General features: G+C 43.0%; 1 protein-coding gene across 1 annotated transcript; it reads right to left on the bottom strand.

Annotated features, from left to right (window-relative positions):
• Nucleotides 1-126: 126 nt before the first annotated feature.
• Nucleotides 127-5,781, bottom strand: LOC143783397 (uncharacterized). The gene is made up of 5 exons (XM_077271815.1): nt 5,565-5,781; nt 2,770-2,881; nt 2,351-2,470; nt 670-748; nt 127-568 (listed from the first exon to the last, which is right to left on the bottom strand). Exons 1-5 carry the CDS (start codon nt 5,693-5,695, stop codon nt 477-479), a joined length of 534 nt encoding a protein of 177 aa, XP_077127930.1. The 5' UTR covers nt 5,696-5,781; the 3' UTR covers nt 127-476.
• Between the last annotated feature and the right edge of the window lie 7,039 nt (nt 5,782-12,820).

Genomic DNA, 12,820 nt, shown 5'->3' with positions numbered 1-12,820 from the left:
ATTCTGCGTTATCAGTTGTGTATATAGAGGTTTTACCTGTGATTTTATTCCTGTCTATGATAATAATGAGATGTCTCCGGAGAAGTGATCTGTACAGAACAGGTGAACTATTGAGACTCAATGTTCAGAATGAAAACTACAAGTATTTATTTTAATATTTATAGTGATCTGGAAATATATTTTAAAAATATATTTAACATAACATGATATAAAAAATGGTTATTTTTTGTGACAATAGATTCACTGTAGACATAGCACTGAGGCTCGGAGCTTCCAGGCAGCTCAGTAAAGATTCATTCTCTGATACGATGCGACTCTGAATAACTTCTATAAAGATTTGCGATTCCCTATAGAGAAGAACAAAAGCAATCATGTCACTTATAACAGATAAATAATATCCTCAGCCACAGGACTCAGGACGCCGAGTTCATCATCGTTTCCTGAGCTGCCGCTTTCTTCCTCATCATCGTCATTTATCAGTATACGGAGCAGTTGGCTGAAGAATACTGGGTACATCTGAAGTCATCAGTAGATTCCGAAAATCCTGGAACCGAGTCCAAACCAGATCCTGACAATAAACCAAAGCAAGTGAGGATGGACACAGCGGATACTGGGACACATTATATACGGATTTATCATTGAAGAATGAAATGTAAAAAATCATCTCACCCTCCACAAGATTATGGAGATTGCAATAATTGATCCCGTTGTCCAACACGATATACCAGGGTTCGGATACTGAGAATGCCTCAAAATGGAAAGATGGAACACTTTTGTTAAACCATAGCAAAGTGATTTGTACAGTATTTACAGTGAATGTCCATCTTTGAGAGTGTTTAGAGTTTCAGTCTCTGATAGAAAGCTCCAAATTCCCCCAGTAGACATAGGATTAATGATAAACTCCTAGCTACCTGCCGTCACCACTAGAGGGAGCTATCTGCGTACTGTGGTATTGTGGAGTTCTATGTATAAATTGTACACATAAGCTCCCTCTAGTGGTAGCTGCTATTAGACAAAATCATTTAATATGTCTATGCCAGAGTTTGGCATTCAAGTCTGCAGGCACTGTACGTAACTACAAACTTGTGAATCATCACAGTGCGCACAGTGCACGCTGTCAGGATTCCCCTGTGCCATTGCCGGCCAGTTATGTGACCAAATGTATGCGGTTTGCATACTTCTAGTCACATTCTGACTAGACTTGTCCAGCCTTATTGAGGGAGGCCGTGTATGTCTAGTTGGCATGTGATCGCATGTATGCAAATCGCATGCTTGCCGGTCACACTCCTGGCACCTGAGAATCATGACAGTGCATAGTGTGTGTGCTGTGAGGATTCACAAGTCTGCAGTCAAATAGAATGACTCAAGCCTGGAAAACCCCTTTAAATAAAACTTTAATCTCATTAAAATGAAAGAGGTTTGGGGAACAGACTAATACATAATCTTACCGAGATTCTTTTCTCTAGTTTACAAGTAATAAACTTAGTTTACATACTTCTGAACAAATAGCTGATGTCAGCTCAAGACCGAACAAAGCAACAACCAAGGCAGAGAAAATAAAGGTAAACCACCTGTACGTCTCTCATACAAATAAAACACTGTCAATATATACTTCTGTACTTATAATACTGGTCAACCGAGGACATGACTTTAGATATTTTTGCAAATACATCCACTGCAGAGATACTTTTAAGGTTGGGACTGAGCCTTAGCTGTTGTTGCACATACAACAGCTGCAGGCTTATGCTGCAGGACCTATGTTGAGCAGACAGCAGATGGCGTTATTTAAATGGAACCTGTCAGCAGGTTTTCAGACCCCAAATTAATGTAATCTATGTAAAGTCCCTGAAATGTTGATTACATCCATACTATTGTTTTATAATTCCATGCCTCTGTTTTACAGAAATCCATCGGCAAATTTTCATGCAAATGAGCCGCAAGTGTTGGGGCTTTTCCAGGCGATTACAGTTCGTCGGACTCCCTCCCTTTTACCCCAGCCGTCCGCAGTCTCCTGTCAGTGACGGACAGGTCACTCTTCTCTGTGATCTACTCTCCCCTACTCTTTTTAAAAAAAAATCTCATTCACTCGGTGCACTTTTTTTTTTAGCTGCGGTGCTTTGGGGATTTTTTTGCACTGTTTTTGAACTGCGAATTATTTTTTTAAAACCTTTCAGCATTTTTTACTATTTTTTTTTCATTCGATTAATTGCATAAAATAAAGAATTAAAAAAAAAAATCATAAAAAATATGACACATAAAACTATATCTCCATTGTCCTGCCACAAGAGAGGAAAAAAGGTTGCACACGTGAAGACAAAATGACATCAATATGAGGGGTGGTGATACTTACAGAGACGTGGCAGAATTGCCGGGCACCATATGGCATCAGCTTAAAAGTCAGATCGTCTACATAATTGTGCACCAGGTTCCTGTGTTTAGCCACAATATAATGCTCACTAGCCGACTGAAGCTAATAAATGGTAAAAGTAAAATGTTAGCATCTCTAAATATATAACAATTAAAAAAAAAAAAAAATACAGATTCCTTCTACATCAGTGTATTAGGGGAGCACATACATACATTGATCTACAAAAAAGTATCCCTGTACTAAACAATTAGAATCTTGGCAAAAAATATACAGAAACAGTGCCACCCTTGTCCACAGGTTGTGTCTGGTATTGCAGCTCAGTGACATTCAAAATAAATAAGTTCCAGACACACAGAGCTGATGATTTCCCCACAGTACTGATGATGGCATGGTATACTTGCCTCATACAGGCATCTCTCGCCTCCTTCTTTCATACAATTGTCCATTGATGTCCACAATTTAATCTGCATTACCAAGGATGTGTACACGCTATAACAAGAGACTCCAAAATTCCTGTGTAAAAGAAAAACACAACCTATTGTGCCAATGCATCTAGTATGGAATACGAAGCAATTTTGTAATAGTCTTAAAGGGGCTGTCACCTTATAGAGAACTTTTCTTCATAGTCTCAGTTCTTTGCGAAATAACAAACTGAGCTTTACTTACCCTTCCCGTGTCCAGCACCGTGTCTAGGCAGCTGCCAGAGTCTATGTTTGGTGCAGTGGTGACGTCATATCGACAGCACTGCAGCCAATGAATGAGATCAGCGGTTTTCCCCATGTAGATGGAATGAGCCGCCCGGCTCAATGATTGGCTGCAGCGCTGTCAACCTAATGTCACCAAAAGAATGATGCTCCCTCACATGCAGTGCCAGAAGAATGCTCCCTCACATGCAGTGCCAGAAGAATGCTCCCTCACATACTGTATAGTGCCAGAAGAATGCTTCCTCACATGCAGTGCCTGAAGAATGCTCTCTCATATACAGTGCCTGCAAAATGCTCTCTCACATACAGTGCCTGCAGAATGCTCTCTCACATACAGTGCCTGAAGAATGCTACCTCACATACAGTGCCGGAAAATTGCTCCCTCACATACAGTGCCTGAAGAATGCTCTCTCACATACAGTGCCTGCAGAATTCTCTGTAATATACAGTGCCTGAAGAACGCTACCTCACATACAGTGCCGGAAGAATGCTCTCTCATATGCAGTGCCGGAAGAATGCTCTCTCACATACAGTGCCTGCAAAATGCTCTCTCACATACAGTGCCTGCAGAATGCTCTCTCATATACAGTGCCTGAAGAATGCTACCTCACATACAGTGCCGGAAAATTGCTCCCTCACATACAGTGCCTGAAGAATGCTCTCTCACATACAGTGCCTGCAGAATTCTCTGTAATATACAGTGCCTGAAGAACGCTACCTCACATACAGTGCCGGAAGAATGCTCTCTCATATGCAGTGCCGGAAGAATGCTCTCTCACATACAGTGCCTGCAGAATGCTCTCTCACATACAGTGCCTGCAGAATGCTCTCTCATATACAGTGCCTGAAGAATGCTACCTCACATACAGTGCTGGAAGAATGCTCTCTCATATGCAGTGCCGGAAGAATGCTCTCTCACATACAGTGCCTGCAGAATGCTCTCTCACATACAGTGCCTGAAGAACGCTACCTCACATACAGTGCCGGAAGAATGCTCTCTCATATGCAGTGCCGGAAGAATGCTCTCTCACATACAGTGCCTGCAGAATGCTCTCTCACATACAGTGCCTGCAGAATGCTCTCTCATATACAGTGCCTGAAGAATGCTACCTCACATACAGTGCTGGAAGAATGCTCTCTCACATACAGTGCCTGAAGAATGATCCCTCACATACAGTGCCTGCAGAATGCTCTCTCACATACAGTGCCTGCAGAATGCTCTCTCACATACAGTGCCTGCAGAATGCTCTCTCACATACAGTGCCTGCAGAATGCTCTCTCATATACAGTGCCTGAAGAATGCTACCTCACATACAGTGCTGGAAGAATGCTCTCTCACATACAGTGCCTGAAGAATGATCCCTCACATACAGTGCCAGAAGAATGCTCTCTCACATACAGTGCCAGAAGAATGCTCTCTCATATACAGTGCCAGAAGAATGCTCCGTCACATACAGTGCCAGAAGAATGCTCCCTCACATACAGTGCCAGAAGAATGCTCTCTCACATACAGTGCCAGAAGAATGCTCCCTCACATACAGTGCCAGAAGAATGCTCCCTCACATACAGTGCCAGAAGAATGCTCCCTCACATACAGTGCCTGCAGAATGCTCCCTCACATACAGTGCCAGAAGAATGCTCTCTCACATACAGTGCCTGCAGAATGCTCCCTCACATACAGTGCCAGAGGAATGCTCCCTCACGTACAGTGCCAGAAGAATGCTCCCTCACATACAGTGCCAGAAGAATGATCCCTCACATACAGTGCCAGAAGAATGATCCCTCACATACAGTGCCAAAAGAATGCTCCCTCACATACAGTGCCAGAAGAATGCGCCCTCACATACAGTGCCAAAAGAATGCTCCCTCACATACAGTGCCAGAAGAATGCGCCCTCACATACAGTGCCAGAAGAATGCGCCCTCACATACAGTGCCTGCAGAATGCGCCCTCACATACAGTGCCTGCAGAATGCTCTCTCATATACAGTGCCTGAAGAATGCTCCCTCACATACAGTGCCTGAAGAATGCTCCCTCACATACAGTGCCAGAAGAATGCTCCCTCACATACAGTGCCTGCAGAATGCGCCCTCACATACAGTGCCTGCAGAATGCTCTCTCATATACAGTGCCTGAAGAATGCTCCCTCACATACAGTGCCTGCAGAATGCTCCCTCACATACAGTGCCAGAAGAATGCTCCCTCACATACAGTGCCTGCAGAATGCTCCCTCACATACAGTGCCTGCAGAATGCTCACCCACATATGTTGCTAGTAGAATGCTCCCCATATACAGTGTTAGACAAGTGCTCCAACATATACAGTGCAAGATAAAAGATCCCAATATGCAGTGCCAGTAGAGCTCTCCCCCATATGGAGTGCCAGAAGAATGCACAATTTAAAACCGTATATTCCCACATAAACAGTGCCAGAAATGACCCCATAAACACATAGATATATATATAGTAAATGATAGGCCTGAAGGTACGCACCACTCCAGTCTGCACTGTGCATGGAACGGTCCGGTAGGAACTGAAGATGAACTTAATAGAAGTGTGACTGCTACAAGCAGGACACCGGGGCTGACAAGTCTCTTCATTTCTAGGTTGTAATTTACTCCCATCCCGATTATGAAGACACTGAAGGGAGATTTGGTCTCTGAGCAGAAGTCACAAGGATTCTTTCTGCTGATTTTAATTGATTACTTCAGGTCTGTCATGTGCCGCCCGTCATTTCCTCTCACAGGAGCAGCCTTAGCTTCTTGGGATGTTCTTCAAATGTTCGAAGAGAACATTCTCAGACATCTATTATGGTCTAATATCTCAGCAGTCCGCATTTGGGATGTTCTGCTTTATCCGGGGTCCGGTGAATGCCACATTGTATGAAGAGGGCACATGGTGTAATGGGGTATTTGCCTTCCTCTGGAAGAACACTGAGGAATATCAACTCCATGGCCCTATATGACCGTATAATGCTTGGTCTGACTGACGAGAGGCAATGCTGTGTGCAAGGACTTGTAGGACCGTCAGCAAGTAGCTATTTGTTAGGGGAGAATGTCCCCCTTATGGCTTGCAATGGAGCACAATTTATCTTTTTACCACTAGATGTCACTAGACTCTAACACATTCCCCAGAATATTCCCAAACTGTAATACTTAAAAAAGGGGTCTGATTTCTCCCCAAAATAAGACTGATAGAAGTTGGTTTGTTTTTCTTTTTTTATTATTTAATTTTTCAGAAACTGAACAACCGCTTTAAATGCTACCATTTGGTTGTAGAGATGGAATAAGATCACATAGCAATTCTTGGCACCTTGATTTGCTTACTGTTCTCACTGTAACATATCTAAAACATATAACCTATGAGGGGTTCCGACCCCTAATAATAATAATGGTATGCATAGATTAAGCTTAGGTCAACATATTGCAAACAGTCTAATCGCTGCTTCTGTTCTGTAGCTTTAGCTAATCAGTGTGCTCGGTGCACCCTGGGTGAGGCCAATCAGCTCAGTGCACCCTGGGTGTGGCCAAGATGCTCAGTGCACCCTGGGTGTGGCCAAAAGGCTCAGTGCACCCTGGGTGTGGCCAATAGACGGTGCACCCTGGGTGATGCCAATTGGCTCAGTGCACCCTGGGTGTGGCCAAAAAACTCAGTGCACCCTGGGTGAGGCTAAGAGGTTCCGTGCACCCTGATTGTAGCACTGTCTGCAGATATAGCTCAAGCAAACAGTGGGTGAGGATCTTGGTCACTCCCAGGCTGCTCCGGACACAAAATTAGCATATTTGATTAAACTTCAGTTTCTGAAGAATAGAGGCAGCGACTAGACTACAGATGGTATTTTTAATAGGGGCTGCATCACCTACGAGCCTGTGGGCTTGGTTTAGATTGTCAGTTTTTGCAGATGGACGACCTATACATTATTTTCCTCTTTCAGTTTTTTATCAGAATAATTGGGTCACTGTAAGACAAACTAGATCAATGCTTGGCATGAGCACATGGGTCTGAGCAAATGACCAGTGTTCAGTCGGATTTAGTGCCACTTGTAGGTCATAGCTAGTGATGAGCGAGTGTACTCGTTGCTCGGGTTTTCTAGAGCACGCTCGGGTGACCTCCGAGTATTTGTGACTGCTCGGAGATTTAGTTTTCCTCACCTCAGCTGAATGATTTACAGCTACTAGCCAGCCTGAGTACATGTGGGGGTTGCCTGGTTGCTAGGGAATCCCCACATGTAATCAGGCTGGCTAATAGCTGTAAATCATGCAGCTGTGGCAAGGAAAACTCAATCTCCGAGCAGTCATAAATACTTGAAGACCACCCGAGCGTGCTCAGGAAAACCAGAACAACGAGTATACTCGCTCATCACTAATCCAAGCCCTTGTACTGATGGACACACAGGAGAACAGCTGTCAGATACCGGAGACAGTCATCTAAAAAAAGGAGGCCCGCTGCTTCCAGCCAAGGATGACAAAATGAAGCACTAAGGAAGAAGAGCGGTCAGATGGACTGAGACAAAGCAGAAAGGATCAGACTGTACCAGAAACATGAAAGCAAGCCAAGACTCACAGAGACAAGGGCAAAGAGGTCAGGAGACACAAGGAATAGGAAGAAACTTTACTATTCTAATGACTGCACAATATTTGTATGCTTTTTTTTTCTAGTTTATGCTCTAAGCTTCAGTTCTGTCATTTTTTTAAATACAACTTTATTCTTGGTGTGAAAACAAGGAAACATCGACAGAACCATGATGGATCTATTGTGTCGGTCCAGTACAACGTAGCGGCCTCTGTTCATAACAGAATGATCTGTTCTCACCAAGTTTCGGCCGCACATCTGCTACGCTGTACACCAGGAGTGTAGTGTCCTGTAAAAGCCGCTGACAGTGACCCATGTTGGTGACAAAGGTGAGGTCACAGTTTCATCACTCACTGTGGCCTTGGGACACTATGAGTAACAGTTCAGACACCCTATAGGAACTGGAGTGTGCTGGGCTGTCAGCATTTTGATTCCTCCAGGTGTTTTCCCTTCTTGTTAATTTGCTAGCTATTTAGCTGGCTACCTATGAGCAGACCATTGTCAGCTATAGCTTTGCTCATTGATGTGTGCGCTTTGCTCTGTCTCATTTCCTGATCTTATTGCCAGAATTTGTCTTGACTATTCATTTGTGTTATCCCTTTTGCTCTTGACACTCTCTGACCTTAGGTATTTGACCCTGGACTTAGCATCTGACTAACTGTTTGTCTTATCCCCTTATCCTGACATTCCCTCCTGACCCCAGACTGTTACTTGACCAGGCCTTTGTCATGCCCCTCTGTACTACTAGCCCTCCTGGTATCTGATCCCGCACATCCTGACTGCCGTGTCTCATGGCTTGACCGTGAGTAGTGACTCTGTTACAGATGAACTCTACTTTTTCCCCATAGCATAAGTCCAGTTCCAGCCCCATTCATAAATTGTTTTCCCTTTATCACAAATGTTTATAGAATATCTCTAAATTATAGTTCTAAAATGACCAGTTAATGCCACTGTAATAGTACCGCTTTCCGATATGTTCAGGCATATGATAATATCTTTAGAATAGGTAATCAAATACAGATTGGTGTAAGTCCGACACCCATCGCCTCCGCCGATAAGCTACTAGCAGCTCCATATAAAGTGTAGCAGCCGCCGATGAGTACTGCAGAGCAGCTGCTATTGTTTAGTTAACTGGAGATGATTGGTGGAGATGCCGGGTGTCAGACTCCAACTCATCTGACATTGTTGACTTATTCTAAGAAGAATATCATATCATATGCAAAGAGACACCATTTAATAATGATGAAATGACCATACAGTACTCTCTACCATGAAGAATAGCCACCACATAGTGAAAGAATGAATAACGGTATGTGCACACTACTGCTTTTCTTCAACATGATTCAGACGGATGAGATCATAAATGCAACTACTGTATTTGTATTTCTATGGGACTTACTGGAAGAAAAACACTAGTTTGGGTTCACTCTGGCCCCGTTTTACCACGAGCATGAGAAATGGCAGTAAATTGATGCGCTGTGAGCGGTGATGTCAATAAGGTTACCGCAGTTCATCGGCTGTGAACTGCAATAACCTTACTGACATCATTGCAGCCGGATTCACACACTACTCACAGTGTGTTGTGACAGCCGTGGTGAGCGGTTACGTTGCTGATGTCGCCACTCATCACAGCATCCAGATGTAGCAGAGTTGGGGATTGTCGTGAGACGTCCATATTATGGATTACAGCTTGCCCTTTGGATTACATTTTTTTTATAAAATGGGTAAAAGAGGGTAATTGTCTGGGAGTGCTTTTTACAATTGAAGGACCTTTTTTGTGTATGTGTTTAATTACACAGGCCAACAAAAAACAACTTTTTTTATGTTTCTTTGATGAAAATAGGCAAATATTACTAATTTTGGGTCGAGAAACTCAAATATACCCACAGAATTGTTTAATTAGCTCTCGTTTTTTAGATACACGCCATGGATGTATGTGCTGTAGGTAGCGAGAAGCATTCATTACAAGAGTATAAATTGCACACAAATGTCATGTTCAAACTTGAAATATTGTTTAAAATATGATTAAAATAGCAAGAACACAATACATTAACTGAACACAACAGTTCAGACAAGACCTATTCACGAGAACGCTTTCTTTTTGCTTGTCTATTGAAGTTTTCTTCTGGTACATCTCTGATTAATGTCCAACAGTAGTCTGCAAGCATGGAAGCATTCCACTTGCCCTGATATCTTTGTTCCATATTTAAAATATCTTGGTGGAATCGCTCACCATGCTCATCGCTTACTGCACCACAATTGTCCGGGAAGAAATCCAGATGAGAGTCCAGAAAGTGTATTTTTAATGACATGTTGCAGCCTAATTTATGATACTTCGTAAGAAGGTTATTCACAATATCAACATAGTTATCAACTCGTCTGTTTCCCAAGAAGCCACGTACAACATCTCTGAAGGCTTGCCATGCCGCCTTCTCATTGCCTTGTAGGATCTCGTCAAAATTTCCATCCCTAAGTAGGTCACGAATTTGAGGACCAATGAAGACACCTTCTTTCACTTTAGCATCACTGAGTTGTGGAAACTTCCCTCTGAGGTACTTAAAAGCATTTCCTTCTTGGTTCATTCCCTTAACAAAATTTTTCATAAGACCAAGTTTAATGTGTAGCGCCGGCAGAATGATTTTACTGCGTTCAACAAGTGGACAGTGTTGAACATTCTTAATTCCAGGACACATTTTGTCCCTTGTAGGCCACACTTTTATATTGTAGTGAGAAGATCTAGCACGGCTGTCCCACTCACATAGGAAACAGCAATATTTTGTGTATCCCAACTGCATGCCTAACAATATTGCAACCACTTTCAAGTCTGCACAGATCTGCCATTGGTGGTCACTGTATTTTATTGCGTCCAGAAGCAGTTTCATATTGTTGTAGGTTTCTTTCATGCAAACAGCATGGCCTACAGGAACGGAAGGAAGAACATTTCCATTGTGCAATAGTACAGCTTTTAAACTAACCTTTGAACCGTCGATGAAAAGTCTCCAATCTAGTGGGTTGTACTGAACATTCATAGCGGACATTAAACCATCAACACTGGTGCAGAAAACGAGATTGTCTTGCTTTTTAAAATAAACATGTAAATCTCTTTGTCGATGCCTATAGGCAGTCACTTTAACATTGTACAGTAGAAAGTTCCATTGTTTTAATCTTGAAGCCAGAAGCTCTGCCTTTTCTTTCGACAGGTCCAGGTCGCGTATCAGATCATTGAGTTCACCCTGAGAAAGCAAATGTGGTTCATTTGATGCAGACTGTGAATCATATTCAAGATCTTGTGATGAACTTCCGGGCGATTCTTCCTCCTGATCTGATTCCAGTACATATTCCTTTGGAGGGCGAGGAACGGGAAGATCTTTCCCATGTGGGACTGGTCTTATAGCCGAGGGGATGTTAGGGTACTCAATAGTCCCCTTCTTTTTTCTTGACATGCCATGCTGAAGAGGAGCAACCATGCAGAAATAGCAGTCGTCTACATGATTTCTTGGCTCCCTCCAAATCATTGGCACACCAAAACGCATAGAACGTCCTTTATTCTTCAACCATGCAACCAGATTTACTGAACAACTATTGCAGCAAATGTGTGGAGCCCAGGGCTTCTCCTGATCACCAACCTTTACACCAAAGTAATGATGGTAAGCAGTCTTCACAAGTGGAGTAATTGGTCTTCTTTGGTTGGCAAATGTCACATAACCACACACGTAACAAAAATTGTTAACAATATTTGCACATTTACGAGGCATTTTCAAAGTGTAAATTCTCTCCACAAAATTACTGCAACAAGAGAAAGAGACTTCAATTAGTACAAACTATGCAGACACAATGAATAAAATGGCTGACATTGGTTCAACAGGTCTGTAATCAGGTTTACCAATACACATTTGTTGAAAATTCAAAATTTCCCTATTTTCCTGCATAATAATCTTAACCCCTTCCCGACATGTGACGGTATAGTATGTCACATGTCGGGACCCCCGCTTTGATGTGCGCTCCGGCGGTGAGCGCACATCAAAGTCGCGACATGTCAGCTGTTTTTTACAGCTGACATGTGCGCGCAATAGCGGCGGGTGAAATCGCGATCACCCGCCGCTATTAACTAGTTAAATGCCGCTGTCAAACACAGACAGCGGCATTTAACTACCGCATCCGGCCGTGCGGCCGGATATGAGCGCATCGCCGACCCCCGTCACATGATCGGGGGTCGGCGATGCATCAGGAAGGTAACCATAGAGGTCCTGGAGACCTCTATGGTTACTGATTGCCGGTGGCTGTGAGCGCCCCCCTGTGGTCGGCGCTCACAGCACACCTGCAATTCTGCTGTGTAACAGCGATCTTATGATCGCTGCTGCATAGCAGAGCCGATCGGGCTGTGCCTGCTTCTAGCCTCCCATGGAGGCTATAGAAGCATGGCAAAATTAAAAAAAAAAAAGTTTTTAAAAATGTGAAAAAAATAAAAAAAACATAAAAGTTTAAATCACCCCCCTTTCGCCCCAATCAAAATAAATCAATAAAAAAAAACCCCAACCTACACATATTTGGTATCGCCGCGTTCAGAATCGCCCGATCTAGCAATAAAAAAAAAGCATTAACCTTATCGCAAAACGGCGTAACGAGAAAAAAAATCGGAACGCCAGAATTACGTTTTTTTGGTCGCCACGACATTGCATTAAAATGCAATAACGGGCGATCAAAAGAACGTATCTGCACCAAAATGCTATCATTAAAAACGCCAGCTCGGCACGCAAAAAATAAACCCTCACCCGACCCCAGATCACGAAAAATGGAGACGCTACGGGTATCGGAAAATGGCGCAATTTTGTTTTGTTTTGTTTTTTGCAAAGTTTGGAATTTTTTTTCACCACTTAGGTGAAAAATAACCTAGTCATGTTAGGTGTCTATGAACTCGTAATGACCTGGAGAATCATAATGGCAGGTCAGTTTTAGCATTTAGTGAACCTAGCAAAATAGGCAAGCAAAAAACAAGTGTGGGATTGCACTTTTTTTGCAATTTCACTGCACTTGGAATTTTTTTCCCGTTTTCTAGTACACGACATGGTAAAACCAATGATGTCGTTCAAAAGTACAACTCGTCCCGCAAAAAATAAGCCCTCACATGGCCAAATTGACGGAAAAATAAAAAAGTTATGGCTCTGGGAAGGAGGGGA

Source organism: Ranitomeya variabilis, chromosome 6 (genome assembly GCF_051348905.1).
Source record: "Ranitomeya variabilis isolate aRanVar5 chromosome 6, aRanVar5.hap1, whole genome shotgun sequence".
NCBI classification, from domain to species: domain Eukaryota; kingdom Metazoa; phylum Chordata; class Amphibia; order Anura; family Dendrobatidae; genus Ranitomeya; species Ranitomeya variabilis.
This window is presented reverse-complemented; position numbering and strand designations above follow the sequence as displayed.